At 37.3% G+C, this 23,024-nt stretch overlaps 2 protein-coding genes across 4 annotated transcripts in view; both read left to right on the top strand.

Annotated features, from left to right (window-relative positions):
- The first annotated feature begins 99 nt into the window (after positions 1-99).
- On the top strand, positions 100-15,125 carry LOC139979806 (ankyrin repeat and LEM domain-containing protein 2-like). 3 transcript variants are annotated; one of them, XM_071990928.1, is made up of 14 exons: positions 100-254; positions 1,720-1,770; positions 2,777-3,159; positions 4,597-4,784; positions 7,223-7,384; positions 8,358-8,546; positions 8,747-8,869; positions 9,377-9,461; positions 10,040-10,218; positions 10,722-10,828; positions 11,324-11,451; positions 12,377-12,998; positions 13,566-13,694; positions 14,552-15,125. In XM_071990928.1, the coding sequence occupies exons 3-14, from the start codon at positions 2,790-2,792 to the stop codon at positions 14,757-14,759; spliced, it is 2,490 nt and encodes an 829-aa protein (XP_071847029.1). In that variant the 5' UTR covers positions 100-254; positions 1,720-1,770; positions 2,777-2,789; the 3' UTR covers positions 14,760-15,125. The 3 variants fall into 3 exon arrangements, with proteins under 3 accessions (XP_071847029.1, XP_071847030.1, XP_071847028.1); XM_071990929.1 differs by having other exon boundaries at positions 1,720-1,789; positions 4,600-4,784; XM_071990927.1 differs by having other exon boundaries at positions 1,720-1,789.
- A 3,579-nt stretch (positions 15,126-18,704) lies between these two features.
- Positions 18,705-23,024, top strand: part of LOC139979715 (putative ferric-chelate reductase 1) — a 13,178-nt gene continuing 8,858 nt past the window's right edge. The window contains exon 1 of the mRNA XM_071990765.1: positions 18,705-19,056. Within this exon, the coding sequence (XP_071846866.1) occupies positions 18,843-19,056 (214 nt within the window). The 5' untranslated portion in view covers positions 18,705-18,842. The remainder of the gene's footprint in view (positions 19,057-23,024) is intronic.

The raw sequence follows: 23,024 nt of genomic DNA, 5'->3' as shown, positions 1-23,024 counted from the left end.
TGCGTGATGACAGACTTAAAATGTTTAATTGAACGAAGATTTACTAGTTCATATCGCGTATTTACCAAAATAAACAGTTTCAGTACGACCTTGTTTCCTAACTTCAACTCGATTTACTCTGCCACTAATTGCAAGACTTGCAGATGAATCGCAACAAATTTCGAATCTGCAGGGAGGGAAATTCCCATGAACAAGAACCATCCCAACCGGAGTGCTAGCTCCATGGATTATTTCCAAAGTGGAATTGTATGTTGGTTAGTGGATCATTACTTCAGAACTTCAGTCTTGTAAGATTGTGATCACATACAGATTGCAGCTTTGGTGTTTAATGGTCATCAACATTACTTAAAGTTGCATTAAAGTTTGCAACCATCCCGCAGACAGTTCAAGATAATCTAATGTTAGGCTACGTTAGACCTTATGTTAGGCTAAGCTACCTGGATTGAAATAGGACTGGCCTAGGGCTATCTCACGTAAAAGTAAGGATTTATTTAGCCGATATTGGCAATGATAAGTGAAAGAATAGTTTATAGAGTAAATAAAAAAATACGGAGTGACCGATGATCATGGCAATTGAAAGTTTTACTTTTAGCCTACATTGCATGATAATATTTTTCAAATGGCAAGTGGCTTTTGTTTCATTTTCCATTATTCAGCTCAAGTTTAGTAGCTTCTTCTAGTGTTTCATTGTACTGTAATGATATTTACTGCGACTCATAAAGTAGTCAAGTTGTGGCAAATTAGAAGCAGCACTCAGATGAAGCGGTAGCCCCAACTTTGTGATGTAGATCAGTTTTGGTGATTACTGCATGTGGGTATAGGCCTTCAACTGTGTTGTTTGATAAATGGGTAATAGGCCTACTGCTGTTTGATGATGAAGTACTTGCGTTTATCTGATTGAGTGCGTTTTCTATGAAAGCAATGGACGGTTTTGTAAATAATGAATGGATGCAAAAACTGATCTGCAGCAGTTATACACCTTAGCCCAAGAGCTGTTTTCGAATCTGCCACATCTTGAAAAACAATCAGTAAATACATAACCTGCAAGAAGCTTACTTAAGTAAAATAGTGCAAATGGAAACAAATTCTCATGCACTGATAAAAGGTTAAAGACTATTGCACTTCTGGTTTCTAATTTTCAATGAAACAACTTAGGTACAATAATCTGTCAATTTCACATAAATATTACTTGTATACACTACAGTAGTCTCTGTGCTATTTTCATTTTTTAAAGTTTGTACTTGTAGGAAATAAATCAGTGAATGAATGAAATTAATGAATGGATAAAAAGTTAGGATACAAATTAAAAATTACCATCCCCATGCCTTACACTAAAATTCCTTAGAAATTTGCCTTCCCAAGATGACTTACATTAGCATTTCTCACCCATTGTCAATAAGCTTATTTTCTATGTCTGCTCACTATTGCTGTTATTGCAATTCTTTGTAGAAAGTGTCTTCAAAGTGTAAATAAGAGTGTAGTTCAGGGGTGTAGTTTGACTAGCTCTAGCATGTCTAAGAATGAATTATACATGTCCATTTTTGTACATGCTGGAATCATAATGGCCATAAAAGAAACAATCATTATGAAAATGTTTTGATCAATGTCTCTTCTTTTACAATGTGAGCATGAAGTGTTGTTTGTTATGGATCTTTAATGAAGACAGTATCACTACCAGTATCTCTGAATCTTGATATATTTCCTTGTTCCTTACATTAGCCGTTGATGAAGAAGATTAGCAGGGAGCCGATCACATAGTCAACTGAACAGGTGTGAAGCCAAGCTTACAGTAAGACTTTCTGTCAAGTCAGGTGTATTCTATTTAAATTGATGTCTGTTAGGAACTACAGTATGCAACATCATTGCAAATTTTAATGGTGGTCTGTGGTTGGAGCTTTTGAGGTTGTCCAGTGGATGACAACATAGTTGTTTGCCTCAAATTCAGATATCCCCAAATACCGGAAGCAACTTTTACAAGCCCAAAGCTGGTGTTCTATTCACCAAACCTACACATGACTCCTACTGTGTACATATTGGTCATTCATTGTTATATTGCTACATTTCTTTGGACAACCAAGTTTCTGTATGGAAAACCAAGGAGTAAGACCTGGTTTTCCAAGGAACAACCAGATTTAATCCTTAGAAATTTTCTTAGACATATTTCAAATCAAATTCTTTAATGATCGAACTTTTTGTTGAATTGAATCATCCACTGATGAATACAAGAATTACATGTCTTCCAATGGTTGCAAACAGTAACTTTCTTATAGTAGCTGTTATGTTATATACCGCTGTTATGTTATACTCCGCTAGGCGGAGTGTATAGCCTAGTGGTTAACGCCGGCGTCTCCCAGTCATGAGATCCCCGGTTCGATTCCCCGCCGACAGCAATGTGTGTCGTCTGGCAAGGGTGTTGTTCAATAACAACTTCCTGACATGGACGTTAAATGGATGTGTGCCGAGAGATTGGCTTCGGTCAGCTTGCGAGTCTACAAGCCTCCATGGCTTCTTTCGCGAGTTCCTGCTTGCAGGAAGATCACATATACATACATACATACATACATACATGTTCTTCAATAAAGACTATTATAAATACATCAGAATGGATATTAAATGCATTGCAGTTCTATTTCTCGTAAGCAAATGATGTCTCTGAAGAAAGTTTACTAGATTAGCCTAAGCCTACTATGTATATATTGGCCATATGGGAACAGTGTAATGTGCAAGAAATTTGTAGAGATACTTTTTTATATGAATCTTGTTTCTCAATTAACAGCACAGAATTAATCATGGACGATATACAAAAAGAAGTGGCCAGCCTTGATGACTCATCTCTGCGCGAGCAACTGTTGGCAGCACAGATTCCTATTGGACCGATTGTCAAATCCACTCGACCAATCTATGAAAAGAAACTTATTGAATTTATATCTAAGGAAAGAGGCATTGCCAATGAGAACTTTCCAACCAGTGAACAAGATCAAGCAGGGTCTACTAACTCAAAAGCCGATGAGAGTAAAGCAGCTAATAAAGAAGTTCTGGTCAACAGCAGCCCCCAAACATCAACCCCAAAGAGAACTGGGAGTGACTCATACTTTGTTGTGTGCATACCTGTGATAGAGTGTGACACCACAGACCCAGAGTTTATAACACCATCCAAAGGTAATCCATGGATTGAAATAGTTTAACAATGTGTACTCTGTCCACAGAGTACACATTGTTAAACTATTTCAAGTTTAACAATGTGTACAATGTGTTTAACAATGTGTACTCTGTCCACAGAGTACACATTGTCAAACTTGAAATATTTTAACAATGTGTACAATGTGTTTAACAATGTGTACTCTGTCCACAGAGTACACATTGTTAAACTATTTCAAGTTTAACAATGTGTACAATGTGTTTAACAATGTGTACTCTGTCCACAGAGTACACATTGTTAAACTATTTCTGCTAGAGAGTAGTTAACTATTCTTGGAATAACAATTAGATCTCCTTTGGCATTTAAAGAGGTAATTGGTTACATGAACCACAGCATTGGCTGTCACACTGTACAAGCAAACTAAATAATGAAAAGTACCCCAAAGTAATGACAAAATATACATTTACCTATGAAAAGTATCAATCACTTGGTTTGATACAGTTGATAGAAAGTGTTATAGTACATAACAACCATTCTTAATTTATTAGCTAGAAATAAGACACAATTTAGCTCTACCAGCCTTACCCTATATTCACTGCAGTCAGTGTGTACATAACATTTGCTTAGTGACTCTTTAACCAGAACTTGATTCAGATTCAGGCAGAAGATTCACAAACATTTCATGACCAAAACATGGTTCACTGCAATGCAGACGTGTATTGTTTGTACCTAACATTGGGAAGGTTTGCCCAAAGGTGACTGCCTAAACAAATATAGCAGATTATGTTTTTTCAGATTTTGCTTGCCGTTACATTTTGAGGAGATGATGTGGATGTAAACAGGGCAAGGTTTGGTGAATTTATCGTAGAATAATTACATCTCAGCACATTGCAATTTGATGAGCTTATGACTATTTATGTTTGATTCTTCAAGATGTATAACATTACATGGTGAGTAACATTTATTAACCTTTTTGAAGATTTCATTGTCAGTTTCCAGAAACCAAATCAACGGAGATTACTAACACTAAGATTACGACTGATCACACACGAGCATCCTCTTACATCTGTACAATTAGTGAATGCTAATTAGTGAGTGACTAATCATTACATACAATTACAGAAAGTTTGCAGCCAAGAGACTTTGCATGTTATGTCAATGATGTACAAAAATAATAAGACATTTCCTATCCATTTTGAAATCATGACTTGACTAGTCATAAAAATTACTAAAATGACTGCAAGCTCGTTCAAGTTCAACCTATTTCTATGTATAAAATAATTATACCGTGCTGTCAAGTACAAACATCATTCTATGTCAATAAGAACTGAAGAGATTGGCTGAGTACATTAATATAATTACAAGGTCATGTCACTTTCTGATATCATACAGAATAGGTCATTTAGATCTGTATACATTTGACATCACTTTAATACTGCTCATTGTTGTTATTGAAGCAGCTGCCAGTCACATGTTTGAGGACCAGAAGGAAGCTTTGAAACTTTTAAAAAAGAACCCTGGAGCTCGATTCAAAGTCTTTAGAAGTCGCAAAGATGCTGAATCCTTTGCTGGTCTCAGAGAAAACTTGAGCACGCCTCGATCAGTGGAAATAGAGCGTAAAGAAAAGAATGCTACATTGCCAAAGGTAAGCTGCATGGGCATGATGTTATATTGAGAATGAGTCTGCTTGGCCATGATGTTATATTGAGCCTGAGTCTACATGGCCATGATGTTATATTGAGCCTGAGTCTGCATGGCCATGATGTTATATTGAGAATGAGTCTGCATGGCCATGATGTTATATTTAGCCTGAGTCTACATGGATGTGATGTTATATTGAGCCTGAGTCTGCATGGCCATGATGTTATATTGAGCCTGAGTCTACATGGATGTGATGTTATATTGAGCCTGAGTCTGCATGGCCATGATGTTATATTGAGCCTGAGTCTACATGGATGTGATGTTATATTGAGCCTGAGTCTGCATAGCCATGATGTTATATTGAGCCTGAGTCTGCATGGATGTGATGTTATATTGAGCATAAGTCAGCATAGCCATGATGTTATATTTAGCCCGAGTCTACATGGCCATGATGTTATATTTAGCCTGAGTCTGCATAGCCATGATGTTATATTTAGCCTGAGTCTGCATAGCCATGATGTTATCTTGAGCCTGAGTCTACATGGCCATGATGTTATATTTAGCCTGAGTCTACATGGCCATGATGTTATATTTAGCCTGAGTCTGCATAGCCATGATGTTATATTTAGCCTGAGTCTGCATAGCCATGATGTTATCTTGAGCCTGAGTCTACATGGCCATGATGTTATATTTAGCCCGAGTCTACATGGCCATGATGTTATATTTAGCCTGAGTCTGCATAGCCATGATGTTATATTTAGCCTGAGTCTGCATAGCCATGATGTTATCTTGAGCCTGAGTCTACATGGCCATGATGTTATATTTAGCCTGAGTCTACATGGCCATGATGTTATATTGAGCCTGAGTCTACATGGCCATGATGTTATATTGAGCCTGAGTCTGCATGGATGTGATGTTGAATTGAGTCTACATGGCCATGATGTTATATTTAGCCTGAGTCTGCATGGCCATGATGTTATATTTAGCCTGAGTCTACATGGCCATGATGTTATATTTAGCCTGAGTCTGCATAGCCATGATGTTATCTTGAGTCTGAGTCTGCATGGATGTGATGTTATATTGAGCCTGAGTCTACATGGCCATGATGTTATATTGAGCCTGAGTCTACATGGCCATGATGTTATATTGAGCCTGAGTCTACATGGCCATGATGTTATATTGAGCCAGAGTCTGCATGGATGTGATGTTATCTTGAGTCTGAGTCTGCATGGCCATGATGTTATATTGAGCCTGAATTTACATGGCCATGATGTTATATTGAGCCTGAGTCTGCATGGCCATGATGTTATATTGAGCCTGAATTTACATGGCCATGATGTTATATATTGAGCCTGAATTTACATGGCCATGATGTTATATTGAGCCTGAGTCTGCATGGCCATGATGTTATATTGAGCCTGAGTCTACATGCCCATGATGTTATATTGAGCCTGAGTCTGCATGGCCATGATGTTATATTGAGCCTGAGTCTACATGGCCATGATGTTATATTGAGCCTGGGTGCATGGATGTGATGTTATATTGAGCCTGAGTCTGCATGGCCATGATGTTGTATTGAGCCTGAGTCTACATGGCCATGATGTTGTATTGAGCCTGAGTCTACATGGCCATGATGTTATATTGAGCCTGAGTCTGCATAGCCATGATGTTATATTGAGCCTGAGTCTGCATGGATGTGATGTTATATTGAGCCTGAGTCTACATGGATGTGATGTTGTATTGAGCCTGAGTCTGCTTGGCCATGATGTTATATTGAGCCTGAGTCAACATGGCCATGATGTTGTATCGAGCCTGAGTTTACATGGATGTGATGTTATATTGAGCCTAGTCAACATGGCCATGATGTTGTATCGAGCCTGAGTTTACATGGATGTGATGTTGTATTGAGCCTGAGTCTACTAGGCCATGATGTTATATTGAGCCTGAGTCTACTAGGCCATGATGTTATATTGAGCCTGAGTCTCCATGGCCATGATGTTATATGGAGCCTGAGTCTCCATGGCCATGATGTTATATGGAGCCATGAGTCTGCATGGATGTGATGTTATATGGTCTGAGTCTGCATGGATGTGATGTTGTATTGAGCCTGAGTCTACATGCCCATGATGTTATCTTGAGCCATGAGTCTGCATGGATGTGATGTTATATGGTCTGAGTCTGCATGGATGTGATGTTGTATTGAGCCTGAGTATTTCAGAGTGTCTTGGAAAGGGAAGAGGGAGCAGGTGTGGAGAATAGTTCTTCATCACAGATATCTGTAACATATCCAATAAATATAATTTTTGGATTTTTTGTCTTCTTCAGCACACTTGTTGTTCAACCTTTTGTCACTTTGCCTTTTCTTATGTTATTTCTTCCTGGCATTGATTTATCTATGTTGAAGTACTAAATGTATATTTCCATCTTTTTCCTCATCTACAGCTTTCTCAAGATAGTCCAAATGAATTCCGCTCCCCAAAGGCACAGCAGTATGTGGCTCTCAGGAAAGCAATTATAAGCCAAGATAAGGACAAATTTAAGGAACTTGTTTGGAGTAATCCAAGATATTTGATCAGTACAGGAGATACACCTACCATACTACAGGTACATATATCCCCAAAAGTAATTGGAAAAGGAGGGGGAAGGGGAGGGGGAGCTGGTGAGTGGCAAGAGAATCTTCAGTGTCTCCTTCCCCTACACTACAATACAAGAAAATGTATATATCAATGGCAGCACTGGTCATATGTAAGAAAGATATCAAATATTCTATTGAGACAGTCAAAAGTGATTAATTTAAAGAAGACACTCTAAAGAAAACAAATAGTTTGAAAATTAAACTTAAATAAAATGCAGAACAGCCTACAAGATGAACATTTCAGAAAATGCTTCAAAATCAAAATCATGAATTGAGTTTTATTTCTCTCTTATACATATATATTATGGACCAATCCAACTATAACTTTTTGGGGATTGGTGAGCAAATTCTTGTTAGGGAAGAAGACAACTCAGAATCTGAAGCTCAGATTTAGTATCTGTAGCATTTTAATATAAAGATATTTAAAGTGACAATTCAGTCCTAAAATAAACTGCCAAACTATTTCTTTGTCCTTTAGATCTCTGTATTAATGAATTGCAACAATTCAGAGGAGTAGAAGTATAATACTTCATGCATTAGCAATGTTGCATTCTGTGTAGTTAAACATGAGTTTAATTTATCAAGTATAATAAATTATACTCCAAATTGTTTCAATAAACTAAATGTAACTATGCACTGGTACAAACTCTCTGAAGTAATTGGCCAGAATGGGGAAGTAGCTGGTTGCTAGGGTGTACCACTCTATGACACTAACTATCATGCCAAATATTAATGCAAAGTAATCTAGACCAATATGAGGATGTGGTAGGCCCAGACTTGCAGAAGTAAGAAAGTTTCTAGAGACATTAACCACTTGCTATAAGAGTTGTTGTGCTGAGTTATCTGTGGGAACAGGGAGAAACAATGTTTACAGTGTTGCAGTTATAACCAGCATCTTTAAGGAAATGCGTTCAAATAATTTGATTTTGTTTTGTCTATTAGGAAGGCCCAAGATATAATGCTGTTCATATATGTGCACAGAAGAACCTGCCTGAGATGTGTTCACTTGTCCTTGACATTTTACAAGATCCTGAATTCTTCCAGCGCATCTACCCGGATGAGCCTGAACAGATACTGGCTAAAAGAATGACTCATATTGTGGATTTATACATAAATGTTCGCGATAAAGGGGTTTGTACTTTACAGTGGCATTTTACATTTGTTCAGCAATGTGAAAATAAATACCGAGTATACTAAAAGAACAAACAATTTCTTGTCATTGATACAAATTGTAGTCAAAAGATTGAACGTTACCTGTTACTCACATTTACATATAACGGTAGCAACAAGAAGGTAGTAGAAATTTTTGATATTTCTCTTCAACTTTTCAGAATTTTGAAACACCACTTCACTTTGCCTGCAAGTTTGGCAACCTTGAAATGGTTGAATTTCTATTAAGTTACCAGATCTGTGAGCGAAGCTGTAAAAATCGCTATGGTGAGACACCTGCTGAGGTATGTCCTTGAACTGTTTAATTACATCGAAACAAATATGAGTCCAATTCATCAGTACTCTATAAAGCAAACATTTTCCATTTGTGTTTAGTATGGTACCATACGTTACTCAATAAGATATGTGTGGTATATGAAACTGCCTGCCAGGAAGAAACACTGCTCAACAAACTGTGTGAAATATCTGTCCACAATGGCTCCCAAAGAAAGGACTGAAGATGCCATTGCATAAGATGACAAGTAGATGATTTGTATTCCAAGTAAAAAAAATATTGAAATTTCCTTATTTATTTGTCTATTTATTTTACTGAAACACCTATTTCAAAGTCACACTTCTAATATCCCCCCTCACCATTCAAATCCAATGGTGGGGGTGGGGGGGGTTATTGTTAGTCATATGTCATCTAAGTACTACCACCTCTGAATACTAACTTGCCATATTTGTTGTGTTTACTTGCTCTTGACAAATGCATGTTTCTAAATGGCATTTTCATTTGGTTTTCTCTTTAGATTATATGCAACAGAAGTAACGAGTCAAAGCAGGACCAAATCATCATAAAAGAGAAGATTATGGATCTTCTAGACCCTATCAATGGTAAGGTTGTTATACTAGCAGTACTTTAAAACATCTTGTCAAGAACACAGTCTCTCTCATCAATGCCTGTCATATAACATGCGTAGTACCTAATGGAATTTCTGGTTCACTTCAAAGATCAACATTGAATCTAGACCTCTTACCTTCGTACTTAATGTAACTATTGGTCTAGTCTATTGTATCTTCAGGAACTGGTGCAGGTAACCAGCTCAGTTTGTGTCTTTGTGCAGAAAGAGTTGTTCATATGAATTGCACAGAGTATTACAATATATACTGAAAGTATATGAGATAAGTAGTTACTTTACTAGACATTCAATTCCAACTTTTAAAGCAAATACCATAGTAATTAAAATGGATTCAGAAAAGTGACATGTTCTGAACTAAGTCCCATGAATTAGCATTTTCATGAAAAAATCTTAATACTCATAATCAGTTTTTTTTTTAAAGTAGAGGAGCAGTTATAGACTCCATTTTCAAAATGGAGTAACTCATTACAGCTCTGTATTAACTAAATAATACAGGCAATGATGACATTGACAAAAAACTTGATAATCTATCAATTTATTCTTTGCTTCCAGAGGATGTTTTTATCCCTGTGTTTAGATCAGAAGATAACACTAGCCCACCACACATTGGTCAACCGTGGTCACCGGCAAGCTCTGACAGCCAATCAGGACAGAGCTTTGATTCTCTAAAGAGTCCTGTTGATGTAGATTGGAGTGTCAAGGCATTTGCTGGTCCAATGTCACCTAAAGAGGTGAGATATCCAAAACTGAAGTCAATTAAGTGGGTTTTATGTTCCTAGTATTGTATCATTGTTCTTATAGTAGCCTATGGACAAGAAGAAAGATGAAAATATCAAAGACATCAATAAAATTTATTATTACCCCAACGTTTTTCCTACCCCTGTACCAACTCAGATTTTTGTCAGTATGAAGACATGACATTTAGGCTAATCAATAAATGGGAAAAATATTGTTCAAATGCTTCATTAAAGTCATTACTTAGCACAATTGACATGAATAATCTCTCAGTTTGTTAATGTGTTAGTTGACGTTTTGACAGGTCTGTGCTGATTAGGTTACTAAATATTAACCTTGTCTGATAAAATGCAGATTAGTAACTCATCAGAAGGTGCTAGAGGTTTTCTGAGCTACTATTTTATGCTATTAATGTTTGAAAACAAGTGACACATTAATGATAACACAATTGCTCAGCTTAAAGTTGGATGGTTTAAAAGTGAGTTTGGATTTGTTTCAGGCATCAGATCTTTACCAGAGATGGAAAGGGAGATGTACCGGTAGAAATAAAGAAGATAGCCATATACAGAGGTCAGACGAAGAGAAAGGCCTCGAGAGAATAGGAAGGTATAAAAAGATGATTGGAGTTTCATCCAATTCTGTGGATTTGTGGGAATTTATTTGAGTTTATGACAGAGGTAAATGTTGGATGGTTCACATATTATTTAGATGGTTTATACATGTTGAAATCATACTACCCTATTTGCCTTAACAGTTTTCTTGGGATACATTGCATGAGGATGAGACCATGCAAGTAACATGTCAGTTGTAACATTATGTTTTCAGCTTTCAGGAGAGATGAACAAGGCTTTAATACATTTGGTAGACACTACTGGTCCTACTTTTTTTTTATATATAATGGGAAAGGAGTTTTAGTTCTTATCTTGCAATCAATTTTCCATAGGCATTGCTTGTGACGTGTATGCAAACCAGTTGAGAGTCCACATAAAATATGTGCTAGCTCCTAGCACTCCTAGTCACTCCTAACATTGCATGTAACAAAGTAACAGTTGTAGGAGGATTAATAGATTAACATTGTTTTTTTTCTTGTATATCCTGCAGGAAGTTAAGTCAGAGTGCAGGTGTACAATGGAAAGAGTACTGGGACTTTCTTGACGAGTTTGTTGACCTAGCCACCTCAGAAGGATTGCAAAAACTTGAAAACTATCTCACTGTAAAATACAAAGAATGTGAGGATACCTATTTTATACCAACCTATTTTTTTTATAGTCATCCTTTGAAGATACCATGGTAACATTTGTGAAAGATTTTAGCTAATATGATTGGACATCAAATCTGACTGTGTATTTGATACTACTAAGAGGAGGAGCATTCAGGTTATTGGAACTATTGAAATTATTCAGATAATCATTGAAATATGCTAACAAGTTCATCAAAATATGCAAACAAAATTGAATATGAAAATTGGCCAATATTCTCCATCCCTTTAATATTGGTGTGTACAATTCAGCCAACCAGACTCAATGATGTGAGATCATAAATTGTTCTTAATGGGTTTCTGCTGTCACCTCTAGTCTCTTGTGGTTAGACCCTATATATAGCATAAACATGCATTGATACACAATGTGAGAGTTGACAAAATATATCCCAATATTACATGTAATGCTCATGCTAACTATTTCAGTTTACCTATTCTCTAATTAAATGGCAGATAGATAGTAGAAAGGAGCAAAGAAATTTATATCTAGAGCAGGATTTGAACCAGTCAAGCCCAACGCTCTACCAACTGAACTGCCCAGCCCTTAGTTGTTGGCGATCCCTAGAATGACATTTATTTGCTGTTGTCGCCAGTCAGAAGCCACAGTACCTTGCATGTAACCAGGGATAACACACCAGTTTCATTCCATGCAACCCAAATATATTTATAAAGACACTTGACCTTAATATTTTATGGCATTAAGGGGATTGCCAGATGTTTATTTTGCTAAGCAACTCAAATATTATAGTAAGGTGCATAAAAGCAATGTGTTCTCAAGAAGCAAGTTGTTTTCTAGTAAGGTATGTGCTATGTTTCTTCTTGGTAATTACTGCTTCCTTAGAGTTGATTATGTTACCTGTTGATATATGTTGATATATGTTTTCCTTTCCCTACAGTACAAGAATACACTGTGACTGAGAGGGATATTATGGATGATGTTGTCAGAGATTTGAAAAATCAGTTTGATGTGATGGATGTTAATGAGGCTGAATTGAATAACAAACCAATCAGATTACTCAATGATGGTCACATGGTAAAACCAAACTCTGGACATTGTGCACAAAATTTAGAGAATACATTTAGTTTACAAGAGAGCTGTGATGAGCCAACTTGTAGCAAACATGATTCAACAAGAGGTAATGAGAACAGAGTTAAGATTGAATCTGATCGCATCTGCTTAGATCATTCTGGTGTTGTGACAGATGTTGATGAAATATGTAACACTCTAAGCAATCTTCGACTAAGTGACAGTTCCTCAAGCAATGAAAGGACTAGTGTTGAAAACAGAAAGCAAACATTATTGGATGCAGGGGATTGTGGGGGAGCCAGGATGAATCCTACAGCAAACAACTCTACTGATGGAGCCGAGTCTCGCAGCGGTATATCATCAACAAGCACTGACGGATCTGTTCCTGAAAATGTGTTTTCATCACCTGAAGAACTATTTTGTTGTGACTCTTCAAAAAGGGAAGAACTTGTCCAGGCATGTCCTCAGAAGAAAAGGTTGTACATAATGGGGTAAGGAATTCAGAATCATTGTTATCAAATAAAGACATATTAGTAAAAATTAACACCTGGATGGTAAGAAGACAATGGTAATTGAGACAGAAGGACAAAAGATGAAATGATTGTTGGTATAACACAGAGGAGAAAGCAATAAGTTGATGCATAATAAATAATACTAGTTATATTTCAGCTGTGTTAAATTCAGAGTAAGTATTAGGCTGATAAGTCTTATTGGTGAGTTTATCGTTTAATCTCTTTAAAACACATAAATTTACATAAATGTCTGAGGTGTAGAGGTTAGCAAAGAGATTTTGTAAGCTTTCCAATAAAACAATGCAGATGTTCTTTGGGCCCCTTTGATTACTTTTCTGATTATAATATTTATATATATTATATATTAATATATTTGTACAGATATTAGTGATATTTATTATACAGTATACTACATATTGAGATATTGTCACACTGAATGGTATGAGTGATGGGTGATCGTTTCATGTGATATGTCTAGACTCTGGTAGTGAATGCATGACTTTGTACCTGAGAGGAATTACTTATCTTTTGATTTTGTCTCTGCAGAGATGCTCCTTCAAGGAGAGATATGGATGTTTTCCGTGCCATACAGCATGTTGATCCTACAGATAGATTTCCTTTTGTAAGGAAATGGAAACATGAAATTGAAGATGTAGCCGACCATCTCAGGTTAAAGTAAGTTCATACCTTCCGATATATTTGAGAACAGTTTGTTAGTTTTGTCTAAGATATCAATGTGACAGCTAGATGCAATCTCAGGCTAATAATTCCAAGTGTCAATAATTTCCAGTGAGTTAATATTTAAACAGCTGTGCTTCCTGAATCTAAGCAGTTTTCAAGTAGTTAGAGCTGTAAGGATATGTATTTAAGGTATCTTTGTGATCAGAGGGTATATTTTCCTGCGTTTCAGTAAGTTGAATAAGTGAAATAGCTAGTGCTCTTAATCAATATCCTGATGTTGGTTTGGTGGTGGGGAGCACAGGGCAGTTGCAGATAAAGAAGAGAGTTTTGGGAATTTTAAAGCCGACTCGCCATGTAAGAGCGTCACTGCATGTCCACCCCAGAAAACATTTACAGTTTAAATGTCTAATGGTGCATTCTGAAGCATATTTAGATCACAAATGTTAGTGGGAGATTGGATATTTGGAGAGTGTACAGCCAACCTCAAAACCCCAACCCCAGCAGATCTTGACCTGGGGCATGTGTCTTATAACAGTTGGTTTTATGAGAGGGTCAGAGGGTAAGGCCTTGATATGTTGGAGCAGACTTGCCATGTAAGAGAATATGGGAATATCCACACCATAAAATATTAACATTTTAGATGTCTAATGGTGTATTCTGAAGCATATTTAAACCACAAATTTTTGTAGCAGATTGGAAAGTGGGAGAGAATACTGTGACCCCCACCTAACCCCTAACCCACCTATGGCAGATTCACACCTGGGGAACGTTTCTTGTGACAGTTGTTATGTGAATTAAATGACCTGTGGTTGAATACTGCTAAATCTGATAATGTCTCTTTATTTTCCCAGGTGGCCAACCCCTCGAAGGAAGTTACGCAGATCCATCAGTAATCCAAGCTTGCCTTTTTCTCCAACCACATCACAAAGCAGGGTCTTTACATTCTCACCACTGAGGTTTGGAGACCATGGCATCTCTCCTGCGCAGTTACACCGTCCTACCTATGAACAATATTTAACTAGTTCTTCTCATCCAGGGGTCAGGCTTTTTGCAGAATAACATTTATATTTATTGCAATAAGTTTGGGATTAGGTAAAGGCTAGGAGAAGCCTTCTTCGGTACAGTATTTGATCATACAAAGTCAATTGACTGTTGCTGGTTATGACTGGTACTGATAGCTCCATTGAAAATCATAGATTTGTATCGCAAATGATGTATTTCTTAAAGTAAGTGGAATTTATTGTGACGGTTGAAAGGAATGAGGGGATATTTATCTCATTGCTCCCATAAGGATTTTTGTGTCAATTTTGTGTCAGAAATTCCTAAATGGTTTGCTGGCGATGCAACTTTGTGAATTACCCTCTTGTTTATTTTGTATATGTATGTGTGTGAGGGCATGGAAATATAAAAGCTACATAAACACTAGCATCACTACTCTTCTTTCCTAAACTGGTGTTATCTAATACCCTATCACCTCTGCCCAAGGGTGCACTATAACAAAAGCCTGTACACCACCTCCCTAACAAACTGTATTCAATTGAATAAACTTATTGAAGTTGGAAATAGAATTTTTAGATTTACTTGAAAGTTGATAGAGTGGTTGGCTTCTTTTGCTTATGGTGGGTGGATGTTCCTTCATAAACAGTAGTAAAGAATTAGAATTTTATGATAATCACATTTTCAAAATGCAGAGTTGGTAAAAACCAATTTACTGAGAGGTGAAATTATATAAAATCAATGAAGATATATAAATGTGGATGAATGCATTAATGTTGATAACTCTGAGATCTGCTTTTGGGTGTTTCATTAATGTTGATAGCTCTGTGATCTGTTTTTGAGTGTTTCATTAGTGTTTATAGCTCTGAGATCTGTTTTTGAGTGTTTCAGTAATTATGATAGCTCTGAGATCTGTTTTGGGGTGTTTTATTAATGTTGATAGCTCTGAGGTCTGTTTTTGGGTGTTCAATTAATGTTGATAGCTCTGAGATCTGTTTTTGGGTGTTTCATTAATGTTGATAGCTTTGAGATGTGTTTTGGGGTGTTTCATTAATGTTGATAGCTCTGAGATCTGTTTTGGGTGTTTCATTAATGTTGATAGCTCTGAGATCTGTTTTGGGTGTTACGTTAATGTTGGTAGCTCTGAGATCTGTTTTGGAGTGTTTCAATAATGTTGATAGCTCTGAGATCTGCTTTTGGGTGTTTCAATAATGTTGATAGCTCTGAGATCTGTTTTGGAGTGTTTCAATAATGTTGATAGCTCTGAGATCTGCTTTTGGGTGTTTCATTAATGTTGATAGCTCTGAGATGTGTTTTTGAGTGTTTCATTAATGTTGATAGCTCTGAGATCTGTTTTGGGTGTTTCATTAATGTTGATAGCTCTGAGATGTGTTTTGGGTGTTTCATAAATGTTGATAGCTCTGAGATGTGTTTTTGAGTGTTTCATTAACGTTGATAGCTCTGAGATCTTCTTTTGGGTGTTTCATTAATGTTGATAGCTCTGAGATCTGCTTTTGGGTGTTTATATAATGTTGATAGCTCTGAGATGTGTTTTTGGGTGTTTCATTAATGTTGATAGCTCTGAGATGTGTTTTTGGGTGTTTCATTAATGTTGATAGCTCTGAGATCTGCTTTTGGGTGTTTCATTAATGTTGATAGCTTTGAGATCTGTTTTTGGGTGTTTCATGGATGTTGATAGCTCTGAGATCTGTTTTTGGGTGTTACGTTAATGTTGATAGCTCTGAGATCTGTTTTGGGGTGTTTCATTAATGTTGATAGCTCTGAGATATGCTTTTGGGTGTTTCAATAATGTTGATAGCTCTGAGATCTGTTTTGGGTGTTTCATTAATGTTGATAGCTCTGGGATGTGTTTTGGGTGTTTCATTAATGTTGATAGCTCTGAGATCTGTTTTTGGGTGTTTTCATTAATGTTGATAGCTCTGAGATGTGTTTTGGGTGTTCAATTAATGTTGATAGCTCTGAGATCTGCTTTTGGGTGTTTCAATAATGTTGATAGCTCTGAGATCTGGTTTGGGGTGTTTCATTAATGTTGATAGCTCTGAGATTTGGTTTGGGGTGTTCAATTAATGTTGATAGCTCTGATATCTGCTTTTGGGTGTTTCAATAATGTTGATAGCTTTGAGATCTGTTTTGGGTGTTCAATTAATGTTGATAGCTCTGAGATGTGTTTTTGGGTGTTTTCATTAATGTTGATAGCTCTGAGATGTGTTTTGGGGTGTTTCATTAATGTTGATAGCTCTGAGGTCTGTTTTGGGGTGTTTCATTAATGTTGATAGCTCTGAGATGTGTTTTGGGTGTTACGTTAATGTTGATAGCTCTGAGATCTGTTTTTGGGTGTTTCAATAATGTTGATAGCTCTGAGATCTGTTTTGGGTGTTTCATCAATGTTGATAGCTCTGAGATGTGTTTTTGAGTGTTTCATTAATGTTGATAGCTCTGAGATGTGTTTTGGGGTGTTCAATTAATGTTGATAGCTCTGAGATCTGTTTTTGGGTGTTCAATTAATGTTGATAGCTCTGAAATCTGTTTTGGGGTGTTTCATTAATGTTGATAGCTCTCAGATGTGTTTTTGAGTGTTTCATTAATGTTGATAGCTCTGAGATCTTCTTTTGGGTGTTTCAATAATGTTGATAGCTCTGAGATCTGTTTTGGGTGTTCAATTAATGTTGATAGCTCTGAGATCTGTTTTTGGGTGTTCAATTAATGTTGATAGCTCTGAGATCTGTTTTGGGGTGTTTCATTAATGTTGATAGCTCTGAGATGTGTTTTTGGGTGTTTCATTAATGTTGATAGCTCTGAGATCTGTTTTGGGGTGTTTTCATTAATGTTGATAGCTCTGAGATGTGTTTTTGGGTGTTCAATTAATATTGATAGCTCTGTGATCTGTTTTGGGTGTTTCATTAATGTTGATAGCTCTGAGATCTTTTTTGGGTGTTTCATTAATGTTGATAGCTCTGGCAATTGAGCTTCTGCTGTCATGTGGCCATGGTGGAACAGGTTTCTTTCTGTCTGCATACCAACAGTGTGAATTACTTAAATAACTGCCAAAGAAAATACCATCCAGAAACCATACAATTGTTTTAATAGTCAATAATTCCAAGGCATCTCAGATAATTCTTCAACATGGTATGTACCTTTACAATTGAGCTGATAGTCAGTCTATTTGACGTGTAAGCCAATTCTTCTTTAAAGCAGCATTTTGCGTCATTTTCTATGATTTTTCTCAACCTCACTGATTCCACTTTGCCATAACGACATACATAACTAGCTAATCTATTTATATTTTACTTCAAATGGTGGCATAAAAGTCGAAAAATTTGCAACTTTCAACTTTGTTGTTCTCCAAGATATTTTCCGTTGGGAACCCAATAAACCTCGCCCATAATATGAATATTTAAACACTACGAACGTCATTGACAGATACGTAATATAACACCACGCTTGATTTGTGTACAGTCTATATGGCAGTTGTACCAGGGAGTTGCATAACAACTCCCTGGTACAACCAACGCGAAGTCTTGAATCTATATTTAGCAACGGCTCATAACTAAACCTGCATCTCTGATTGGTTGAATTCAAACTAGTGGGTTCGGCGGAACTGTATGCGATTAATTTTAACTGTGAAATTTGTCGAGGACACTCTTCTCATTTATCGACATAAATCGTTAATTACTCGCTAATTAACGCTCTTGGCAGGGTGAAACTTGGATGGTATCTTAGATTGCTGTTTTATGATTGATACATGTAAAAAAATCGATGCACATGTTAAAAACGTGGAAAAAAAGCGACCCAACGCAAAATGCTGCTTTAATTAACAGGAAGTGGTTGTGATGATAATATCACAGTACAAAACCAGTACACCCGACTTTCGTTGTGCAAGACCAGTACATTGCTTGTAAAGCTGATTTGTGTTCTAATTATGCTGATATCTTCAAGCGTGACTTTGTACCCAAAGAGTGTAACGAATGTTTGCTTATTGCTCGGCGTAGGTTGCCCAAATATGCTGTCTAATCACGGTTGGTACACTTATTTGCCGATTACCGCATCACACGCATAGTGATCATATACAGTATAAGACGTAACAAGAGAATTCTGCACTGCTTTAGCCAATTTCAAGAACTTCAAATGGAGACAATTCGTTTAGTTTTAGTACTTGTGGGATTTATTGGGGTTTGCCAGGGATATGGATCTGGTGCGCCTCCTGTAGCTTGTGAAGATATGACTCCCGGTCATGTGTTAAACGGCAACGATTCGATTCCTTTGTCGCCGAGTGATGAGCCCTCGCCTTTCACGGTAACAGTGAGTGAAGTCGAATTCGGACAAGGCGGGCAGGTAGAAGGTAAGTAGCCTGTACTACGTACTGTAGGTATGGAACAAGCTAGGTATACAAGAATTACCATGTATGTGTATGTATGTGTGGGTGTATGTATGTATGTATGTATGTATATTAGATCCTCCTGCAAGCAGGAACTCGCGAAGAAGCCTCATTGGCATATCAAAGCCGCAAGCTGACCGAAGTCAGTCTCTTACATTCATATTTAACGTCCATGCTTATGAATTGTTAATTGTCAACAACTCTGTAACTGGACGACATACATTAATCTGGGAGTGACTCGAACCGGGGACCTTATGATTGAAAGGCACCGGCGTTAACCACTGAGCTAACACTCCTACTGTACCATCAGCTGTCTCAGAAAACAAAAATTAAAAGACAATGGTCTATTTTTATTCCAGTTACATCATCGTCCGTTTTAGCTACAGCTTCATTGGAAACCGATTATCAACGTATCGGACATCCAACTTAAAGTATAACTTTTGGCAACAGTTATCTTTCAGTAACATGGGTGTCGATAAAACATGTTTTTTTTCAATGGATAATCCCGATATAACTGGATCAGTATACTATTCCCTGACACTTTTCCTTTTGGTCTAGGCTTGTACATGCTAATCTCTTATCAAGATTTACGTCAGCTTACAACCCGGATGCCGCAATAGTATTGAATTGTCGGACAGGGTAGAAATCTCGGTTAGCCGTTCCTAACTTCAAATCTATTAGCATATCCTTGCGTTTAGACCTAAACATTGACCTAATTTATATTCCTATAACGCACCAAGTTACCTAGCTCTAAACTTGAAGTTGTTCTGGGGAAGTACCCCCTATGTTAAGGTGACCAGACGTCCCCGATTTTCGGGACAGTCCCCGATTACAGTGTGCTGTCCCCGATGAACAAGTGTCCCCGAAAATGTCCCCAATTCGTCAAACGTTCAGGAATTTCGAAAATATCCCACATTATTAGTAAAATAATTGTAAAAACAAAATTTAGTCAAGTGTGCAGTCGCAAAACGGAACTAACCATTATTTCAGGTGGGCCAGTGTAAAGTGGAATATGCTAGATCGATCTAGCCTAGCACTCTTTTGTAAAGTAAGTAAATTTCATCTAAGAAAAAGCTACATTTTTGGAAATAAAATTGATTTAAAAAGTGCTTCTAAGTATCCCCATTTTACATCTAAGCACCTTAGGCACTTGAAAATTTTCAAAGGGGAGGGGGACACCACCTCCCCTTATACCCCTCCCCCATATCAGTCACGCAATAAATGTCCCTGATTCCAGTCAGGGAAATATGGTCACCAGGGCCTATGTGCATGGGAGTAGCAATAGTCAAGACCTTCATTCGTGAAAGTTTGGATCCACCTACAGACCCGTCCTTGACTGTTCATTCTGTAGTGTCGTAATAAAATATATTACACACTTGGCGTTCGACAGAGAGTCAGAGTAAAGATGGCGTCGAAGTCTCACGGTTACCAGAAGTTATCAATAAAACGAGTTAACCGTATTGTATGCAACTGTAAACCAATGCCTTGAACTGTGTCCTTATTTGAAACAACAAGTACTCTACACATTCCACTATCTCACTCACAGTCGTGGAAAAATTTCAAATCCCACCACCCAAACCTTTGAAACCTGCATGTGTTCTCGACAATGTCCTTATGTGTTGTTGAAAAAATCCGACCCCACCACGTATGTCTGATATTGATGTTATTGTTGGAATGCTTATCGTCATGTTATAGGACAGTCGATATACAACAGACAAGAGACTCGGATCAGAACGGCTTCGGGATCGGGAAGCCTGCTTCAGCAGTAGCGCCTATGGCAAGCCATATGTGCAGTAATTCGATAAACCGAGTTTATCGCCGTTAAACTCTGTTTTTCGATCGATAAACTCAGTTTATCGACGAGGAATTTCAATATTCCTCGTGGAATATTGAAACGATAGCGTTACAAAACCATAAAAGCTATTGAGAGGTTTTCTGTGCGTAACATGCAGGAAGAATGTAACTGTGTATTTTATATGATTACTTTTTCTTATCTTGTTGAGTATAGCATTGCAGCGCGTGAATAACTGGTACTGTACTTATTAACAGCAGCATAACAAGACTGAGCACGTTTTAGCAGCTTCTGAAACGAATATTTCGAGAACTGTTCCACCAATTCAAGCAAATTGTTCAATTCAATGGAACGTTAATGGTGCTTTACAGCGTTCGCAGTCTTGTTGTTTTGTTACGTTTTCCCGCTATACTTTAAGCGCGTACTTGAGAAATACCTGCGAAGCCTAACTGGCTAATTTCACTCGTGTATATTCTAAGAGCCGACAGAAAAAAAACTAAAGAATGCTGTACCGTGTAGCACTGTGCGTCATTTTTTGTTTTTTGTTTGTTTTAGATTCTCTGAAAAGTTGTGAAACGGTTAATGAAAGTTGAGACACTTCAATGCTAATACGAGAATTATGTTTTCCAATAATTATACATAGCATTTAAGCAGAGAAACCAAACGAATATGAAAATCCAGGATATCAAAATGTTGTCTTTTTGCAGTTGTATTATCTGTCATAATGAAATGAGATAACATGATTGGGGCGGTATGGTATGTACGTTTTACTTAATAGATCGCGTGGAATTCTATGAGAAAGCATGATATGTAGGCTATAATTGATTACCATAAATATATCAATGACTGAATCCAATTACAATATATGCTGTAGTTATCGGCGACTCCGTTAGATCAGTTTTAATGGAATGTTTTGTTACAAAGATGACAATAAGTCAATAACCAAGCAAAAGTACTGCACTAAGGTTAAATTATATTATAAAAAGAGGATTGGTCAACTTTGGACATAATAAAAGGCTATGGCGCTACAAACTGAGTATAAGCTTTGAAGTTGTGGTGTAGGCAAAAGATCAAATATTAGCTTAACACGGAGAAAGAATTTCACAGTCGCCGAACTGTTTATTAGGTTACACACACTCACCGCGTGACAAGATAAGATATTATCTGCTGATGGTATTGCACGATTGAACATAAAATATAATGTTTGTTAGTTGATAACAAAAAAAAATTGGAAGTGTAAGGAGGCCTGTTGTTATGGTATTAATGGCAAGAGAGCGTTGTGGTCAAGTGGTTAAGGCAGTGGACATGTGATATAGGGATTGCAGGTTCGAGTCCTGGCCAGATCATCCCGTTGTGTCATTGGGCAAGGCACTTTATCTCCATTGCCACTCTTCACCCAGGTGTATAAATGGGGACCTGTGAGATCAAACTGTCAGCTGCTGCCATGTGGAGGGATTGTTTCTATGTTTGACAGGTTATCGTTGACCGGGGTAATATTGTAAAGCGCTTCGATCCTTTGGGAAAGGCGCTATATAAAAATATGAAATTATTAGATACTCTCCCCGACGGGGTACCCGTACTCCATCTGAAGACGTGATACTATGGTGTTATCTCACTACCCCCGTTGAGGTACCACGTACTTTCCCTAATCTCAGGGTAGTACTCTCCCTGTTGTCATGGTACTCTCCATGATGGTGATACGGTATCTTCCATGATGGTTATACGGTACATGATGTCTGACGTCATTGAACTCTCCCTGACAACATTTTTCTCTTGTAATATCATAGTGCTCTGCATGGAGTCTATAGTGGTACTCTCCTTGATGTCAGAACGAGATCTCCTTATTATTCATGGTCCCATGTGTGTATATTCTTAATCATGGTCCCATGTGTGTATATGTATATATATATATATATATATATATATATATATACATATATATATATATATATATACAGTGGCGTAGAAAGGTACTTTTGAGTGGGGGGGCTGAAGACTGATGGCCGGCCTGGGGGAGGGGTCTTTGGAATTTTTTGCATTTCCAGGTAGCCTCAGATGCAATTTGGTGCAATATAGCACACTTCAACACCCACTCCATTTTGTAAACTTAATTTTGTATTTTCACCAGGCCTTAGATGCA

The sequence above is a fragment of the Apostichopus japonicus genome, chromosome 14, assembly GCF_037975245.1.
Source record: "Apostichopus japonicus isolate 1M-3 chromosome 14, ASM3797524v1, whole genome shotgun sequence".
Taxonomy (NCBI): Eukaryota; Metazoa; Echinodermata; class Holothuroidea; order Aspidochirotida; family Stichopodidae; genus Apostichopus; species Apostichopus japonicus.
Note: the sequence above shows the minus strand (reverse complement) of the source record. Positions and strands in the feature narration are given on the sequence as shown.

Bases quoted from the DNA above. Each gene is read 5' to 3' on its own strand.
- LOC139979806 (XM_071990928.1), top strand. From the start codon at position 2,790: ATGGACGATATACAAAAAGAAGTGGCCAGCCTTGATGACTCATCTCTG. The intron at 7,385-8,357 runs GTACATATATCC...TTTGTCTATTAG, and splicing joins ATACACCTACCATACTACAG to GAAGGCCCAAGATATAATGC. The intron at 10,219-10,721 runs GTGAGATATCCA...GATTTGTTTCAG, and splicing joins GTCCAATGTCACCTAAAGAG to GCATCAGATCTTTACCAGAG.